The sequence below is a fragment of the Aythya marila genome (genome assembly GCF_965140915.1).
Source record: "Aythya marila genome assembly, contig: HAP1_HAP1_SCAFFOLD_903, whole genome shotgun sequence".
NCBI lineage: Eukaryota > Metazoa > Chordata > Aves > Anseriformes > Anatidae > Aythya > Aythya marila.
In genome coordinates, this window is record NW_028137613.1 from 1 (window position 1) to 15,312 (window position 15,312).

A 15,312-nucleotide genomic window follows, 5' to 3' on the forward strand; every position below is an offset into this window, starting at 1 on the left:
CCCCGGGGCGTGGCGGCGGGGGCGGCGCGCGCGCGGCCCCCCTCCCCCCTTCCCCCTCCTTCCCCCTCCTTCCCCCCCTCTCCCCCCTCCCCCTTTCCCCCGCCCTCCTCCCCGATTGGGCGGCGCCGCCGTCGCTCAACCACCCGCGGCGCCTCCCCATTGGCCGGGAGGGGCGGCGGGGGCGGGCGGCGGGGCCGGGGCCGCGGCGCGCGGCTCCCTCCCTCGGCAGCCCCTCGGCGGTCACCGGCGGGGTTAGGCCGCGGCCTGAGCGCGCCGGGCGCGCACCGCCCCCCCCCGCTCCCCCCCCGGCCACCATGAGCGGTAAGGACGGGCCCCGGGAGGAAGAGGAGGGGGCGTGGGGGTGGCCGGGGGGGTGCCGCGAGGGGGGCTCGAGCTTCGCCTCCCTCCGCCCAGCCCCGCTCGGAGGGGCCAAGAGGCGGCCCCGCCCCGCGGCCGGGCCCTCCGTGAGGCCGGGCCCCCGTTGAGGCCGGGCCTCGGCTCGCTCGGAGGCCTCGGGGAGGGCGTGGGGGGGGGGGGGGGACACGCACGGGGACACCCCCTTTTTCTGGGGAGGGACCCGGGGAGGGCGGAGGGGCCTGGCTGGGGATGGGGAGGGGAGGGGAGGAGGAAGGGAGGGGGAAAAAGGGGGGGGAGAATGGGGGGGGGGGGGAAAAAGGGGGTTTAGGGGGGAAAAAGGGGGTTGGGGGGGGGCAGGGGGGATGGGGAGGGGGGAAAAGGGGGGTTGGGGGGGTAAAAGGGGGGGTGGGGGGTAAAAGGGGGGGTAATGGGGGTTATAGGGGGTAAAAGGGGTTGGGGGGGTAATAGGGGGTTAAGGGGGGTAATAGGGTCGGGGGGGGTTGGGGGGGTAAAAGGGGGTAGGGGGGGGCAATGGGGGTATTGGGGGGGGCAGGAATGGGGGTCCCGGGGTTTCGGAGGGGAAATAGGGAGGGGGTAAGAGGGGTTAGGGGGCTCAGAGGGGGTCGGGGGGGGGTAATAGAGGCAGCGGGGGGGGTGCAGCGATAGGAGAGCCGGGGTTGGGGGGAGGCAGTGGGGAGGGGGCAATAGGGGCTGGGAGAAGGGGGGGAAACGGGGAGGGGGCAGTGGGGTCCGGGGGGGGCAGAAGGGGTCGGGGGGGGGCAGTGGGGGCAGCGAAGGGGGGGGTAGAAAGGAGGATCCCGGGGTCCGGGGGGTAACAGGGAGGGGGTGCTGGGGTTTGGGGGGGGCACCGGGGTTTGGGGGGGTGGGCAGGGGGGTTCCGGGGGGGCAGGGGGGTTTCTGGGGCGGGGGGAGTAGTGGTGCAATGGGGTTTTGATGCGGGGGGGGGCGTGAGGAAGAGGACACCGGGGTTTGGGGCGTGGGCGCTGGGCTTTGGGGGGGGTGGGGGGGCACAGACAGCGGGGGGGGGTCGGGATCGTGGGTGGGGAGGGGGATTTTGAACCGGGGGGGGGCGAAATCTGCTCGGGAAGGGGCGAGGCACGGGGGGGCGTTGTGTAGGAGGGCGCAGGCAGCGAGGGTTTTGTTGCGGGGGGGGGATCACGAAGCCTTACGGCGTGGGGGGGGGGTGCGGGGGGGGGGATCCTGGCCGGGGGAGGCTCCCAGAGGATCCCCAGGGGTTGGAGCTGCCCGGGGAATCCCGGGGGTGGATCCCGGGGGTGGATCCCGGGGGGGGGGCTGGAGGGGGGCGGGCTCCCGGTCAACGGGGAAGGGAAAGGGAGGCCCGGGGTGGCCGGGGGGGGGGGGCAGGGAGTGCCCCGAGCCGGGGGGGGGGAGGAGCCGGAGCCTGGAGCTGGGCTGGGGCCACCGCCTCTTCCTCCTCCTCCTCCTCCTCCTCCTCCTCCTCCTGTTGGCAGCACCCACGCCCCCTCCCCTTCCCCTACACCCCCCCAATTTTTTTTTTTCCCGTGCCCCCCCCCCCAAATCCCCACTGCCCAGCCATGTTTCTGACTCCCCTTTTCGCCCCCCCCCCCGTGCAGACCAGGAGAGCCCCGATGAGATGGCAGCGGTGAAGCCCGAGAAGGGCGAAGGCGACGGCAGCAGCGACGGCAGCACGGCCGGCGCTGAGGGCCAGGTGAGCTCCAGACCCCCAAAACCCCCCCCAAATCCCCCAAAACACCCCCCGAATCCCCCTCCCAGTGCTCCCAGTGCGCTCCACAGCCCCGCCAGCGGGGAGGTTCCCCGGGGGGGGGGCGGAGGAGCCGTCTCCTGGCTCCCCCCCTCCCGTCCCGCGGGGTTTTGCTGTGTGGGTTCAGGCTGTCCCTGCCTGACAGCCCGCTGCTGCCTGGCAGTTGTATTTTTCCGCCTGTGGGTGGGTTTTCTCAGGAAGGAGTGTTTATCTTTTCCAAGCACGCTCCTCCCTCCCTTCTCTTTTTTTTTTTTTCTCTTTTATTTATTTATTTTTTTTATTTTTTTAAAATTTTCGACCTGCCCACGGCGCCGCCTCCTTCCCCCTTAACTCCTCCTCCTCTCTCCTCCTCTCTCCTCCTCCCTCCTCTCTCCTCTCTCCTCCTCTCTCCTCCTCCTCCTCCTCTCCCTCCCAGGAGTCGCAGCCCTCCCCGCTGGCCCTGCTGGCCGCCACCTGCAGCAGGATCGAGTCCCCCAACGAGAACTCCAACAGCTCCCAGGGCCAGCAGGGGGGGAGCAGCGAGCTGGACCTGACGGCCGCCGCCGCCCAGATCGCCCAGTCGGCCAACGGCTGGCAAATCATCTCGGCCGGCTCCAGCACCCCCACCTCCAAGGAACAAGGCAGCAACGGCAGCAACGGCGGCGGGGACGCCTCCAAAAGCCGGCCGGTGAGCGCGGGGCCCTACGTGGTGACGGCCGCCTCCAACCTGCAGAACCAGCAGGTGCTGACGGGGCTGCCGGGGGTCATCCCCAACATCCAGTACCAGGTCATCCCCCAGTTCCAGACCATCGACGGGCAGCAGCTGCAGTTCGCCACCACCCCGGCGCAGGTGAACGTGCAGCAAGATGCCTCCGGGCAGCTCCAGATCATCCCCGGCGCCAACCAGCAGATCATCACGAGCCGAGCGGGCGCGGGCAACCTGATCGCCATGCCCAACCTGCTGCAGCAAGCCGTCCCCATCCAGGGCGTGGGGTTGGCCAACAACACCCTCTCGGGGCAAACCCAATACGTGGCCAATGTCCCCGTGGCCCTCAACGGCAACATCACCCTGCTGCCCGTCAACAGCGTGGCCGCCAGCCTGGCTCCCACCTCGCAGACCGTCACCCTGAGCGGTTCGGGCTCTCCGGACAGCAGCTCGCAGCCGGCCACCTCGGGCGCCGCCAGCAGCTCGGCCAACGGCGCCACGTCCCACGCCAGCTCCGGCTCTTTTTTCACCACGGCCAACAGTTATTCGGCCACCACCACCACCAGCAACGTGGGCATCATGAATTTTTCCACCGGTTCCAACGTCCAGGCGCAGCAGCAGCAGCAGCAGCAGCAGCAACAACAGCAGCAGCCTCAGCGGGCCGGCAGCGTGCCCAGCTCGGACTCCCTGCAGAGCCCGGTTTCGGGGGTGGCGTTGCAGCCGGGGCAGCAGAAGGAAGGCGAGCAGAGCCAGCAGCAGCAACAGCAGCAGCAACAACAACAACAACAACAGATCCTGATCCAACCCCAGCTGGTCCAAGGGGGGCAAACGATCCAAACCCTGCAGACCGCCCCGCTCTCCGGCCAGCCCTTCGCCACCCAGGCCATCTCGCAGGACGCCCTGCAGAACCTGCAGCTCCAAGCCGTCCCCAACTCGGGGCCCATCATCATCCGCACCCCGACGGTGGGGCCCAACGGGCAGGTGAGCTGGCAAACCATCCAGCTCCAAAACCTGCAGGTGCAGAACCCCCAGGCGCAGACAATCACCTTGGCCCCCATGCAGGGAGTTTCTCTGGGCCAGACGGGCAGCACCAGCACCACCCTCACCCCCATCGCCTCCCTCCCCAGCGGCACCGTCACGGTCAACGCCGCCCAGCTCTCCTCCGTGCCCGGCCTCCAGACTATTAACCTCAGTGCCTTGGGAGCCTCCGGGATCCAGGTTCACCAGCTGCCAGGGTTGCCCCTGGCCATCGCCAACGCCGCCGGTAAGTGCCGCCGGGGGGGGGGGGGAAAAACGGGAGGAGAAACCGCGCGGGGTCACCGGGGCTGGAGCTGGGCAAGTGGCTCAGGGCTCGTGGTGGCCCCTAGGAGGGGAGCGGCGAGGCTGTGCTGGTGGTTTGGTGCTGGAAGCGATGGTTTGGGGTGGAATTAGGGTTTTTTTGGGGGGTTGAGCAGGTGCAAAGAGAGCCCGGGAGGTGGCTGCGAGTGGGGAAGGAGAGGAAAGGGGAGGAACTTTTTGAGGGGAGGAGCGGTGGGGGCTGGTGCAAAGCCCCGACACCCCCACGGGGGTGTGGAAAACACCCCGGGGAGGGCAGGGGGCGTGGGGCTGGGCTGCAGGGAGACCCCAGCCCTGTAGGACACGGGGAGAGGCAGCGAGTTCAGCCCCTGCCGCCCTCCCCCAAGAAAAAAAAACCACAGCCAGGCCCTGGGGAGTTCCCTCGAGCTGCAGCTTTATATTTAGCCCCCAGCTGGGTGCCGGGGCAGGACGGCGCCTTCCCCTGCTCCCCCCAGCTCCCCCCACTCCCCCCAGGGCTCTCCCCCCACCCCAGCCCCCGCAGCTGCCACCTGGGAGCACCAAAACGGGGCCGAAACCACTCCTGAAACGGCTCCGCTCGCTCCTCCGCCGGCCAGGTTTCATTTTTAAGCTCCTTTTCCTGCTTTTTGTTGTTTTTTTTTCCCCCCTCCCCACCCCGTTCTGGCTGCTCCCGGCCAACAGCACCAGAGCCCGGCTCTCTGCGGCGTTATTCCATGAGCTGGGGGCGAGCCCCACGTCCCCGAGCCTCACCACAGCACCTCGAGCTCTGTCCCTTTTTGGGGGGGGGCTCGTTTTTTCGCCCCCCACCCACTTTTCCGGGGTCCCGAGGGCGCCGTGCGGGCTCCAGGCACCTCCTGCCTGCCGTGGTTGTGGCTGAGCCTGGCTCTGCCCTCGGGGGTGGAGCGGGGAGGATCTCTGCCGAGACCACCCACCCCAGCTCCCCGCCGCCTCCTCTTCCTCCTCCTCCTCCTCCTCTTCCTCTTTTTTTATTTTTTTTTCTCTCGTTTGGGGTTTTCCGTGCTCCCGGGGGGCTGCAGACCTTCTGGGTCCCTTTTGGTGCCCCCTTAAACTGATCCCTGGTGGTGTTTTAAGGGAGCAGCTTCCTTCAACCCCTCTCCTCGTGGTCAAATATCCCCAAATTTTCCGTGCTCGGCCTCGGATGGGGTTTTTAGGAGCAACCTTTGTCTTGTGGGGGCGAGGCAGCCCCTGGTGTTGTGCGTGGACCGCGGTGCTGGTAATTAACCCGGTGCCGGTAATTAGCCCGTGGCGTCCTGCTCGAGCCGCCGCCTCCTCCTCCTCGGCGCTCACCGGGCTGTGAACTGGGAGGTGCTGGGAGTTAACTGGGAGCTTGGCGGCCCTACTGGGACGGCATCCGGCCCGACAGGCCCCGCAGCCGGCTCGGCACGCCGGGGAGGGCACGGCCCCGTTGGCCTCGTCCCAAAATCCCGCGTGGTGCCACCGTGGTGCCGCCGTTCCCCGAGCCCAGCGGGTACGAGGACGGCATTGGGGTGAAAAAAAGGAGGTTTGGGGTGGAAAAAGGAGGTTTTGGGTGCTGGGGGAGCGCCGGGTGCTGCGATACTCAGCTGCCTGCCCTCTGTAGGGTCGCCGATTGTCACCCCGGTGCCGGGAAGGGGACGCTGTGTGTCCTGCGTGGCTCTGTGGGGTGGGGGAGCCTCGGAGAAGGTTTCTCTTCCCCTTTCGAGCTGGTTGTAGGGGAGGAGGAGCAGAGGGAGTTCTCGGTGTCCTCGAGCCGGGTGGCTCGACCCCAAATCCCGCTCCCTGCCCTTCTCCAGCCCCCGGCATTGCCCCCACAGCTCCGGGGCCCTCCCTGGCCCCGCCGTGCGCTGGGCAAGCAGCCCTCATCCGAGGCCCTGGCCTCGTGTCCAGCAGCCGAGCCCTCAGGGGGGGGCTTCTCCAGCCCGGGGAGGGTCCCTCGGCCACGTGGCTCCTTTGGGGTCGTGGAGAGCAAGGTTTTGGGGTCACTCTGTGCTGGCAATGCTGCTGTGGCACCACACTCATCCCGCTGCCGACCCTGGTCTGGTGGGTGAAGACCCAAGCAGGCGGCTGTCCCCACACCTCACACGGATCCTGCGTGTCCCCAGGACACTGGGGGACAGCCCGGGACACTGAGGGACAACCTGGGACCCCAAGGGACCGGCCCCACTGCGGTGAGCTCCCCACCAAGCCCCGAATCTCGCCCGCCCCGGGGCCTTTTGGCAGGAGCAGCCCCGTTCCCAGGCTCTGGCCAGCGCTCGGGTGGGGGCTCGTGGCTGAATCCCGGCATCAAACCCCACGAGGACACCTCTGGGAAGAGGAAAAAACCCCACAAGGACACCTTTAGGAAAGGAAACAGCCCGGATGGAGGATGTAACCCCACAAAACCCGGCTGCCAAACGCAGCCCCGCTCCCAGGCCGTGCCTCCGTGCTCCCGGGGCCGTTGGCAGGCAGCGGGGCTGCCACAGAGACCCCATTGTCCCCCGATTGTCCCCCGATTGTCCCCGTTTGCAGCTTGGTGGCAGGGCCTGGATGAGCTGAGCCATCCCCAGGGCATGGGGGAGAATCAGAACCCGTCCCGAGCCAGCAAGCCCGGGCAGGATTTCTCCTCGGGGCGCTGGGATTGTTGGTTTTTTTTTCGCTCCCCCCCCCCCCGGTGATGTCAACGTCAGAAAATAATTCAGTTGGGAAATTTCCTCCTCCAAACCCGAGCCGGGCTGGACCCGAAGCTCCCTCCTGGCTTCCTGGGCTCTGTCCTCGCCCCCGTAGCCAGCGGTGCCGGGGGGGGGGGCACACGGGACCTGTCGGGGGGGTCCTGAGCCCTGTCGCGATATCCCACGGGGCTGCGACCCTTCTGGGGGGCTCCTTCCCCCTGCAAAGCCGCTGTCGGCACAGCGAGGGGCTCGGGGGTGGCTCTGTGGGGCGGCCCTGCTCTTCCTCTTCCTCCTCCTCCTCCCTGCGGTGGGACTGGGAGCGTACTGGGGCGGTGCTGGTTGGACTGGTTGGGTGCTGCGCACCAGCGGCACCGGGCGCCCTGCCAGGGAGCTTCCCCGCCCAGCTTGGGGCTGGCTCACGGCACTGCCCTCGTCCTCCCCTTCCTCTTACCCTCATCCTCCCCTTCCTCTTACCCTCGTCCTCCCCTTCCTCTTACCCTCGTCCTCCTCTTCCTCTTACCCTCGTCCTCCCCTTCCTTTTATCCCCGTCCTCCCCTTTTTCGCCCTCTCCTCCCCTTTTCCCCTCGCAGCCTCTCCGAGGAGCCCAAATTTCATCTCCCCGTGCCAGGAGGGTCTCGGGGAGCTGCTGTCACTTCGTCCCGGCTGCTTTACAGACCCCCAGCTCCCCGGTCTGGTGTTCGGGGCCTCTCCTTGTCCCCTGGCACGGGCACAAATCCCCCGTTGTGGCTCGGAGGCTGGGGCGAGAGGAGGAACCCGGAGGCTCAGGAGCGGGGATTTCCCCTCTCTGCAGCCTCTTTGGGTGTGCCCCGTTCCCCCTCACGCATCGTTGAGGACGTTTTTCCTTCCCTTTACCCAACCCGCTCCGTTTTGGTGCCGTTTGGTGCCGGATTTGCTGTCCCACGGGGCGAGGCGCTCCGGCAGGGCCACCCCTTGGGCACCGGGGTCACAGCTTTGGCAGGATCATCAGCAAAACCCCAATTTTTTGGCAGCTCCGGGGGGAAATTCAGAGCTCAGAGGGGCTGCGTGGTTGGGTTTGCAGCGTGACAAAAGTGCTTGGTGGCTGCTGGGGGACAGGAGGTGACAGCAGGCTGAGCCAGCAGCTCCGTGCCCGGGGTGTTCCTACAAGGAAGCGTCACCGTGACGCACAGAAACTGCCTCCAATTAAAGGCGGTGCAAAAATCACCTCCTGGCTTCACAGGTCGCTAAACCCAGAGCCAGGCACGGCCACTCGGGGTGCTGCAGCCCGACCCGGGACCTCCCGGTGTCCCCAAATTTGTCCCCAAATTATGCAGCCAGAGCTGGGCGAGTTTCCACCAGCGGCTCCCGCTGCGGCCCAGCTCCTTTCCCAAATCAGCCGGGAGATCAAAGGAGATAAAAACTCAAAGGAGATAAAAAACCGAGGGGCCTGCCTCTGAAAACACGCTCTGCTCCCTCTCGTCGTCTTCCCTCCGTCTGCAGGATGGTGCTGGGGTGTTTTGGGGAGGTCAGGCTCTGCCCGAAAAACCTCCGAAGGAGAGGAGGAGGAACCGGGGAGGGCTGCGAGCCCCGGCCTTCAGCCTAAAGCTGCCTCTGGAAACTTCACATTGCGCCTGGGAGATGGTTTCTGGGCTGTGGGGGGGATTTATTCCCCCAAAAGCTGGTTTCTGGGGCGTGAGGGGGATTTTTTCCCACCCCATAAGTTGTATTTTGGTGTCTGGTGGTGATTTAGCCCCCCCTGGAAGCTGGTTTCTGGTGTGTCGTGGTGATTTACCCCCCCCAGAAGCTGTTTTTTGGTGCCTGGTGGCAATTTAGCCCTTTCTGGAAGCTGTTTTTTTGTGTGTTGCGGCGATTTATTCCCCCCAGAAGCTGGTTTCTGCTGCGTGGTGCCGATTTACCCCTCCTGGGACCTGGTTTCTGGTGCCTGGTGGTGATTTATCCCTTTGTGGAAGCTGGCTTCTTGTATGTCATGGTGATTTACCCCCCCCAGGAGCTGGTTTCTGGTGTGTCGTGGTGATTTTTGACCCCCTGGGACCTGGTTCCTGGTGCCTGGGGGTGCTTTATCCCCCCAAAAAAGCTGATTCCTGGTACATGGGGGTGATTTCCCCCTCCCTTTCCTCTCGGCAGGGCTGCAGCTGCCAACTCTGCAGCATTTACACAAGAACCCATTTTCCCCCAGCTCCTCCCTGCGCCTGTCCCCCTCCCGGGGTCACTCGGGGTGGCTCCGAATCCTCCCTCCCCGTGCCCGCGGGGGTTTTTCTCCCCTCCTTCCCCTTTGCTGAATAAAACCCACTCAACCCCAGCGGATTTTTCCCTCCGACGAGCGGCCAGGAGACAAGAAGCACCTTGTCTCGGGGACGTGGCAAGCAAAAAAAAAACCACAGCAGGACTGGACACAGGAGCAGAATGGGGGCAGCCCCCGCGCAGGCAAGTCCCTCCTGGCCCTGCACTCCCCAGGATTTGGGGTTTTCACCCTCACCCCCCCCCCCACCTCCTGCTCCTCAATTTTCTCAGAGCTTCATTGACCCGAGCGTGGACAGGGGCCTTGGCAGGCCCTGGAAAAGCTTAGAAATCATCTCTATTAGTGGAGATAATCAACGTAAATTATCCGGCTGGCCAACTTTTCTCCTGAAGCTGCAATATTCCGGAGGCTTCGGCGCATCCCGATCCGTGAAGGATGGAGCGCGTGCATCCGGGATCCGTCTCCTCCTGCCTTAATTTATTTCTACCCTAATTAGATGCCAGCCATAGATTACCAGAAGGAAGGCTCGGGCTTTTTTCCCCTCCGTGTGACGCGCCGGCAGACGATAAGACGCTGCGTGGGCTTCAGCCTGGTGGAAGCTGGAAGCGGATGCGAGGTTCCCGTGCTGGATTCTCCCCCCTCTGTGTTTTTTTTTTTTTTTTTTGGGGTGCCGTGTGTCTCCCCTTCCTTTCGGCAGCAGCTCTCCCAGGAGGGTTTGTGTGCGATGGGAAATCTCCGATCTGGTGGCTACAACAGGATCTGGAGGCTTGGAAAGGTTGAAAAGAAAACCAAACCCCGGCTCTGGGCAGAGCTCTTCTCCCACCCCGGACAAGCGCAGGTGCTGGCGGTGAGCGTCGCAGCCGCTCGGCTGCTCTCAGCTCTGTTTTTTTTGGGTGGTTTTTCTTCTTTTTGGAGCCTCCCCGGGGCACCACTGACACCTGCTGGTAAGGGAGCTCAACCCAGAACCTCGCCGGGCTGTGAAATTCCCTCGGGGTGCAGGAAGGGCCCCGGTGTGCCACCTCCTGCCTGGGCACGCTGCCTGGAAAAATAAAAAACAACAAAAAAACAGGATTTTGGAGCAGATTTCACAGCTGAAGGCACTGCAGAGAGGAGCTGGAGCCGGTCCTCGCCCCTGCCCCTTGTGGGGTGAATTGGGGCGCTGCCACGTCCCCAATGTCCCCAGCAGCCTCTCGGTGACAAACCCGTCCCCGCACGGCTCTGTGCAGCCCCAGCGGGGTTTTTTGGGGGGGAAATACCAGCCCTGATGGCATCGGGAGAGGATTTGGGGGCAGAGGAGCAGAGCACGGCGCCGTCTGCTCCGGGGAACGAGGCCGCACGTGTCCCCGCACGTGTCCTGGCTCGGCCCCGCCACCACCGATCTCCACCCCGGATGCTGCACGCAGGAAATTTGGGAGGAAAGAGGCGAATTTGGAACAAACCGAGGATGCTCCGGCTTGGCTGGCGGCGTCTTCTCGGCCCTAAATCTGCCGCCAGCCCGCTTGGCATACGTTAATTGCTGCTGAAAAGAGATTACTCAGCCCGCCGGCCCCGCGCCCGCGTGAAAACAATCAAGCAGCGGAGCTTGAAGGGAAATAAAACCCTGGCGAAGCGCGCGTGGGGCTGGGGGGGGGAGCGATTAAGACGCCAGCAGAAGCCATAAAACGGCAATGAAAACTGATGGGCTTCAAAACTTCCCCCCCCCTTTCACCCCCCATCCCCAGCACGGGTGGTTTATGGTTGTCGGCAGCACGGCCCCGCGGCTCCGAGGGGTTTTTTTCTAATTGGGAATTGCTCCCCGAAAGGATTTTTCAGCTTTTAGGATTTTTCAGCTTTTTCTGCCTCTGTCTCCTGGTTGTAATCCCAGCAATTAACGGGGCGCGTGCCGGCCCCGTCTGAGCTGCTGGGGGCTGCTGAGGGCCGATTTATTCATCGCTGCATTTTTGGGGGGGTTCCAGGGGGGTCTCGCTTCTTCTCCGGGTGTTTGCTCCCCTCGCTTGTTGCTTTCCTCGGGTTTAACGCGGGGAGGTGTCGGGGAAGGGCGAGCCGGCTCGCCCAGCCCACAAATCGAGGGGAAAAGAGGCGATTTAGGGGAAAAACAAAAAGAGAAGGCGCATCCTGGAGCTGTCAGCGGGGAGAGGAGCGGGTGAGCGGCCCTGGCTGGGGAAGGTGAGGACGGGAGGTGGTGAAATTTGGGTGCAGGAGGCGGCGATGCCCTTGGTGTTGCTCAGCCCCTCGCTTTATCGCTGCCCAGCTGGTTGGCACTGCTGGGTTTACATTTTTTTGTGTGTTTTTTTTTGTTTTTTTTTTTTTTCTGAGCTCAGGGAAGCGAAATAGCTGAAATAGTTGGCAGGTGGCGGCCGTGGCCGTGCTGGGAACCCGGCTCCTGCCTCGGGCGGGCACGGGGAAGGGCGCAGGGGGTGCGGTGGGATTCCCAGAGCTCAAATCCCACGGGAATTTACAACCTCCCCCCTGCTCCTTCAAGCCGCCGAGGCGAAGGGGATGAAGCTCCGGGCTCCGTGGCTGCTGCGGGGAGGGTTTCAAGGTGTTGGGGACGTGCCCGGAGCCCTCCGTAAGCTCTCTGCTTCCCCGCAGGTGACCACAGCGCCCAGCTGGGCCTCCACGGAGCCAGCGGGGACGGGCTGGGCGACGACAGCGCGGCGGTGGAGGAAGGAGAAACCAGCCCCGACCCCCAGCCCCAGCAGGGCCGCAAGGTGCGGAGGGAAGCCTGCACCTGCCCCTACTGCAAGGACAGCGAGGGAAGGTAAGGGGACGGCCAGGAATGGGGGGGGGGCCGCCTTCAGGGCTTTAGGGACGGGTCTCGGGGGTGCGGGATGAATCCTGGTCACCCAGGGGTACGTGGCACGGCTGCTCCCCTTCGTTGGGGATGGGTTTTTGCAGAATCACAGAGTTGTAGGGGTTGGAAGGGACCTCGAGAGCTCATCGGGACCAACCCCCCTGCCAAAGCAGCTCCCTACAGCAGGCTGCCCACGTAGGCCTCCAGACGGGCCTTGAATATCTCCAGAGAAGGAGACCCCACAGCCTCCCTGGGCAGCCTGTCCCAGCGCTCCGGCACCCTCTCTGTGAAGAATTTCTTTCGCCTGTTGGTGTGGAACTGCCTGGGCTCCATTTTGTGGCCGTTGCCTCTTGTCCTGTCCCCACAGGCCTCTGAGAAGAGGTTGGCCAAATCCCTGTCTCCCACGCTTCACATATTTAAGCACATTGATGAGATCCCCCCTCAGTCTTCTCTTCCCAAGGCTGAACAGCCCCAGGTCTCTCAGCCTCTCCTCCTAGGGAAGATGCTCCAGGCCCCGTATCACCTTCGTGGGCTCCGCTGGACCCTTCCCAGGCCATCCCAGTCCTTTTTTTTTCCAGTGGTGATGGGAACGGGGGAGCACAAAGCCTGATGACCCTTTCCAGGCCATCCCAGTCCTTTTTTTCCAGCTGTGCTGGGAACGGGAGGGCACAAACCCCGATATTTGTTCTCCTTTGGTACCGTTCTAACCCCTCGGCCTCTTCCAGGAGCTCCGGAGACCCGGGGAAAAAAAAGCAGCACATCTGCCACATCCCGGGCTGCGGCAAGGTGTACGGCAAGACCTCGCACCTGAGGGCTCACCTGCGGTGGCACACGGGCGAGCGCCCCTTCATCTGCACCTGGATCCTCTGCGGGAAGCGCTTCACCCGCTCTGACGAGCTGCAGCGGCACAAGCGCACGCACACGGGTAGGGCTGGGGGCCAAAACAGGGGGGCTACACCCCCCCCGTCCCCTCTCCGGGTGGGTTTTTGGGGGGGACAGAACCCTCCGACACCCCCTTTATGAGCTTTTTTTCTCGCAGGGGAGAAGAAATTCGCCTGCCCGGAGTGCCCCAAGCGCTTCATGCGCAGCGACCACCTCTCCAAGCACATCAAGACCCACCAGAACAAGAAGGGCGGCGCGGCCAACAGCGTGGCCATCAACGTGGCCAACGTCGCCGCCGCCGCCGCCGTCCCCCTGGACGCTGGGGGGGCCGCCGAGGGCAACGGGGGGGCCACCCCCTCGGCCCTCATCGCCACCAACATGGTAGCCATGGAAGCCATCTGCCCCGAGGGCATCGCCCGCCTGGCCAGCAGCGGCATCAACGTCATGCAAGTGGCCGACCTCCAATCCATCAACATCAGCGGCAACGGCTTCTGAAACACCACCACCGACCCCCCCCCTCCGTGTCCCCCCCCCCTCCACTTCCCCAAAAAAAAACAAAAAAAAAAACAAAAAAAAAAAGCCACCGGTGGCACCGCAGGGGGACACGGAGGAGCCGGCGGCGGCGGCGACGACGACGCGCTCAGCCACGGGGTGGGGGGCACCCAAAATGTGCCCCCCCCCCCCCTTCCCTTCCTCCCCGGCATCGCAGCCCTCCGTGAGCTGGCCGAACCTCCGGGGCCCGGTGACCACGCGCGAAGGCCAGAGCTATATATATATATTTTTTAATTTCGGCTTGATCCTCTTATTATTATTATTTTTCCTCCCCCCCCCTCCCCTCCCCGCCCTCTCCCTCCTTTCCCCTCTCCTTCCCCTCCCCGAGGTTGTCCGTCTGCCCCCCCCCCTCCCCGTAGCTAGCCTTCGATGCCATCATGCCTTTGGTTAAAAAACAACAAAAAAAAAAAAGCATCCGATCGTTGGAATACGTTTTTAGCAAAAGAAAAGACACAAAAAAAAAAAAAAAAACACAAAAAAAAGCCAAAAAAAAAAAAAAAAAAAAAAAAGAGGGAGAAAAGAGAAAAAAAAGGAAAGAAAAAAAAAAAAGATTCTATATTATTATTATATATATAAAAATATAAAATGTCTTCGTTTTGAGAGAGAGGAGAGGTTTTGCTGCGACCATGGCTTGGTCCCTTTGATGCCTTATCTCGGAGCAGGTTGCCCCCCCCCCCCCCAGGACGGGGCCCAGCCCCCCCCCCGGTTCCTTGCTGTAACCCAGAAAAAAAAAAAAGAAAAAAAACAACAAAAAAAAAAAATCACAACCAACCCCAGGTCTTTTTTTGTACGCTTTGCTTTTAGGTTCTTTGATTTCTTTGTAATTATTTGGGTGAGGTTTTGCTTTTTTTTTTTTCTTCCCCCCCCCCCTCCCACCCCTCCTTCCCTGGAAGTTGTGATTTTTGGGTTGTGCCCGAGAAACCCTTTTTCCCCCTTTTTTTTTTTGTTTTTATCCCGAATTGTAAATTTTTGTGCAGGTTCACTCGAGCTGTCAGAGAGGGGCTGGGACCCAGGAAGGGGCTGGGGGGGGGGGGGGACGGACACGGGCTGGGGGGGGCCCTCGGTGACCTGAGGAAATGCATTTTTTTGCCATCCTCAGTCCCAGGAACGCCGATAACCCCCCCAAATCCGTGCCGGGGGGGGGGGTTTCCTCCCCCCTTCCAGCCGCACTTCCTCGAGGCTTGCAGAAACGGGTGTTAGAAATGGGGATGATTGGGGAAAACCCTGGTTTTTCCCTTTTTTTTTCCCTTTTTTTGCTTTTTTTCCCTTTTTTTATTTTTTTCCCTTTTTTTTTCCTTTTTTTTTTTTCCTTTTTTTTTTTTTTTTTTTTTTTTTTTTTCCTTGCCCCCCCCCCCCCGCCTGGCTTTTCCCGGCCCCGCTCGCTCCCCTTCCGTTCTTCCTCCCCCACCCTCCTCTTCCTGCTGCCCTTCCCCTCCCTCCGGCCAGGAAGGAGCCCCCCGGGGGGGGGCCCTGGCTCCTTTTGCCCCCCCCCCCCCCCAGAACCAGTTGGCGAGGGGGGGGGCACAGAGCTTGAGCACCCCCAATCCCGAGGCAGGAGCTTTTTGGGGTAAAATCTCCTTGTTTCTGAGCAGAGTGGGGACAGAAGGAAGGCGAGGAGCAGGTGGCGGGGGGGGGACACCCCTGGGAGCCCCCCCCCGGAGGTGGGAGCCGTCCCAGTTTGGCAGTGGGAATGGTTTGGGGTTATTTGGGGGGGGGGCAAGGAAGGGGCCGCGGGCAGCCCCCGCTCCCAGGGCTGAGCTCAGGCTTCCCCCTCCCTACCCGTGCATGGGGGGGGGGGCGTTTTTGGGGGGGCTTTTTTGGGGAATAATTTTGTTCTCCCCCCCCAGGACCACCAGGGGACTGCGCTCAGCATCACCCCGCGCCCCCCTGGCCCCATCCCCTCTTTTTGGGGTCTGCCCCATAGCGGGGGGGGGGGGCCCTCCCAGAGCTGGGAACCCCCCAAAAATCCATTTTGGCCCCCCCCAAATCCATTTTGGGGCCCCCCCGGGGCTGGGAGGGGGGGGGAGACAGCCAAACTGTGAAGCTCTTACCCTGGGATTTTCTCTTTTTTTTCCT

The 15,312-nt window shown here is 63.3% G+C and overlaps 1 protein-coding gene across 2 annotated transcripts; it reads left to right on the forward strand.

Moving 5' to 3' along the window:
* Positions 1-176: 176 nt before the first annotated feature.
* Positions 177-13,474, forward strand: SP1 (Sp1 transcription factor). 2 transcript variants are annotated; one of them, XM_082785111.1, is made up of 7 exons: positions 177-321; positions 1,974-2,068; positions 2,538-2,789; positions 2,883-4,071; positions 11,601-11,769; positions 12,528-12,727; positions 12,842-13,474. In XM_082785111.1, the coding sequence occupies exons 1-7, from the start codon at positions 315-317 to the stop codon at positions 13,177-13,179; spliced, it is 2,250 nt and encodes a 749-aa protein (XP_082641237.1). In that variant the 5' UTR covers positions 177-314; the 3' UTR covers positions 13,180-13,474. The 2 variants fall into 2 exon arrangements, with proteins under 2 accessions (XP_082641237.1, XP_082641236.1); XM_082785110.1 differs by having other exon boundaries at positions 2,538-4,071.
* The last annotated feature ends 1,838 nt before the right edge of the window (positions 13,475-15,312 follow it).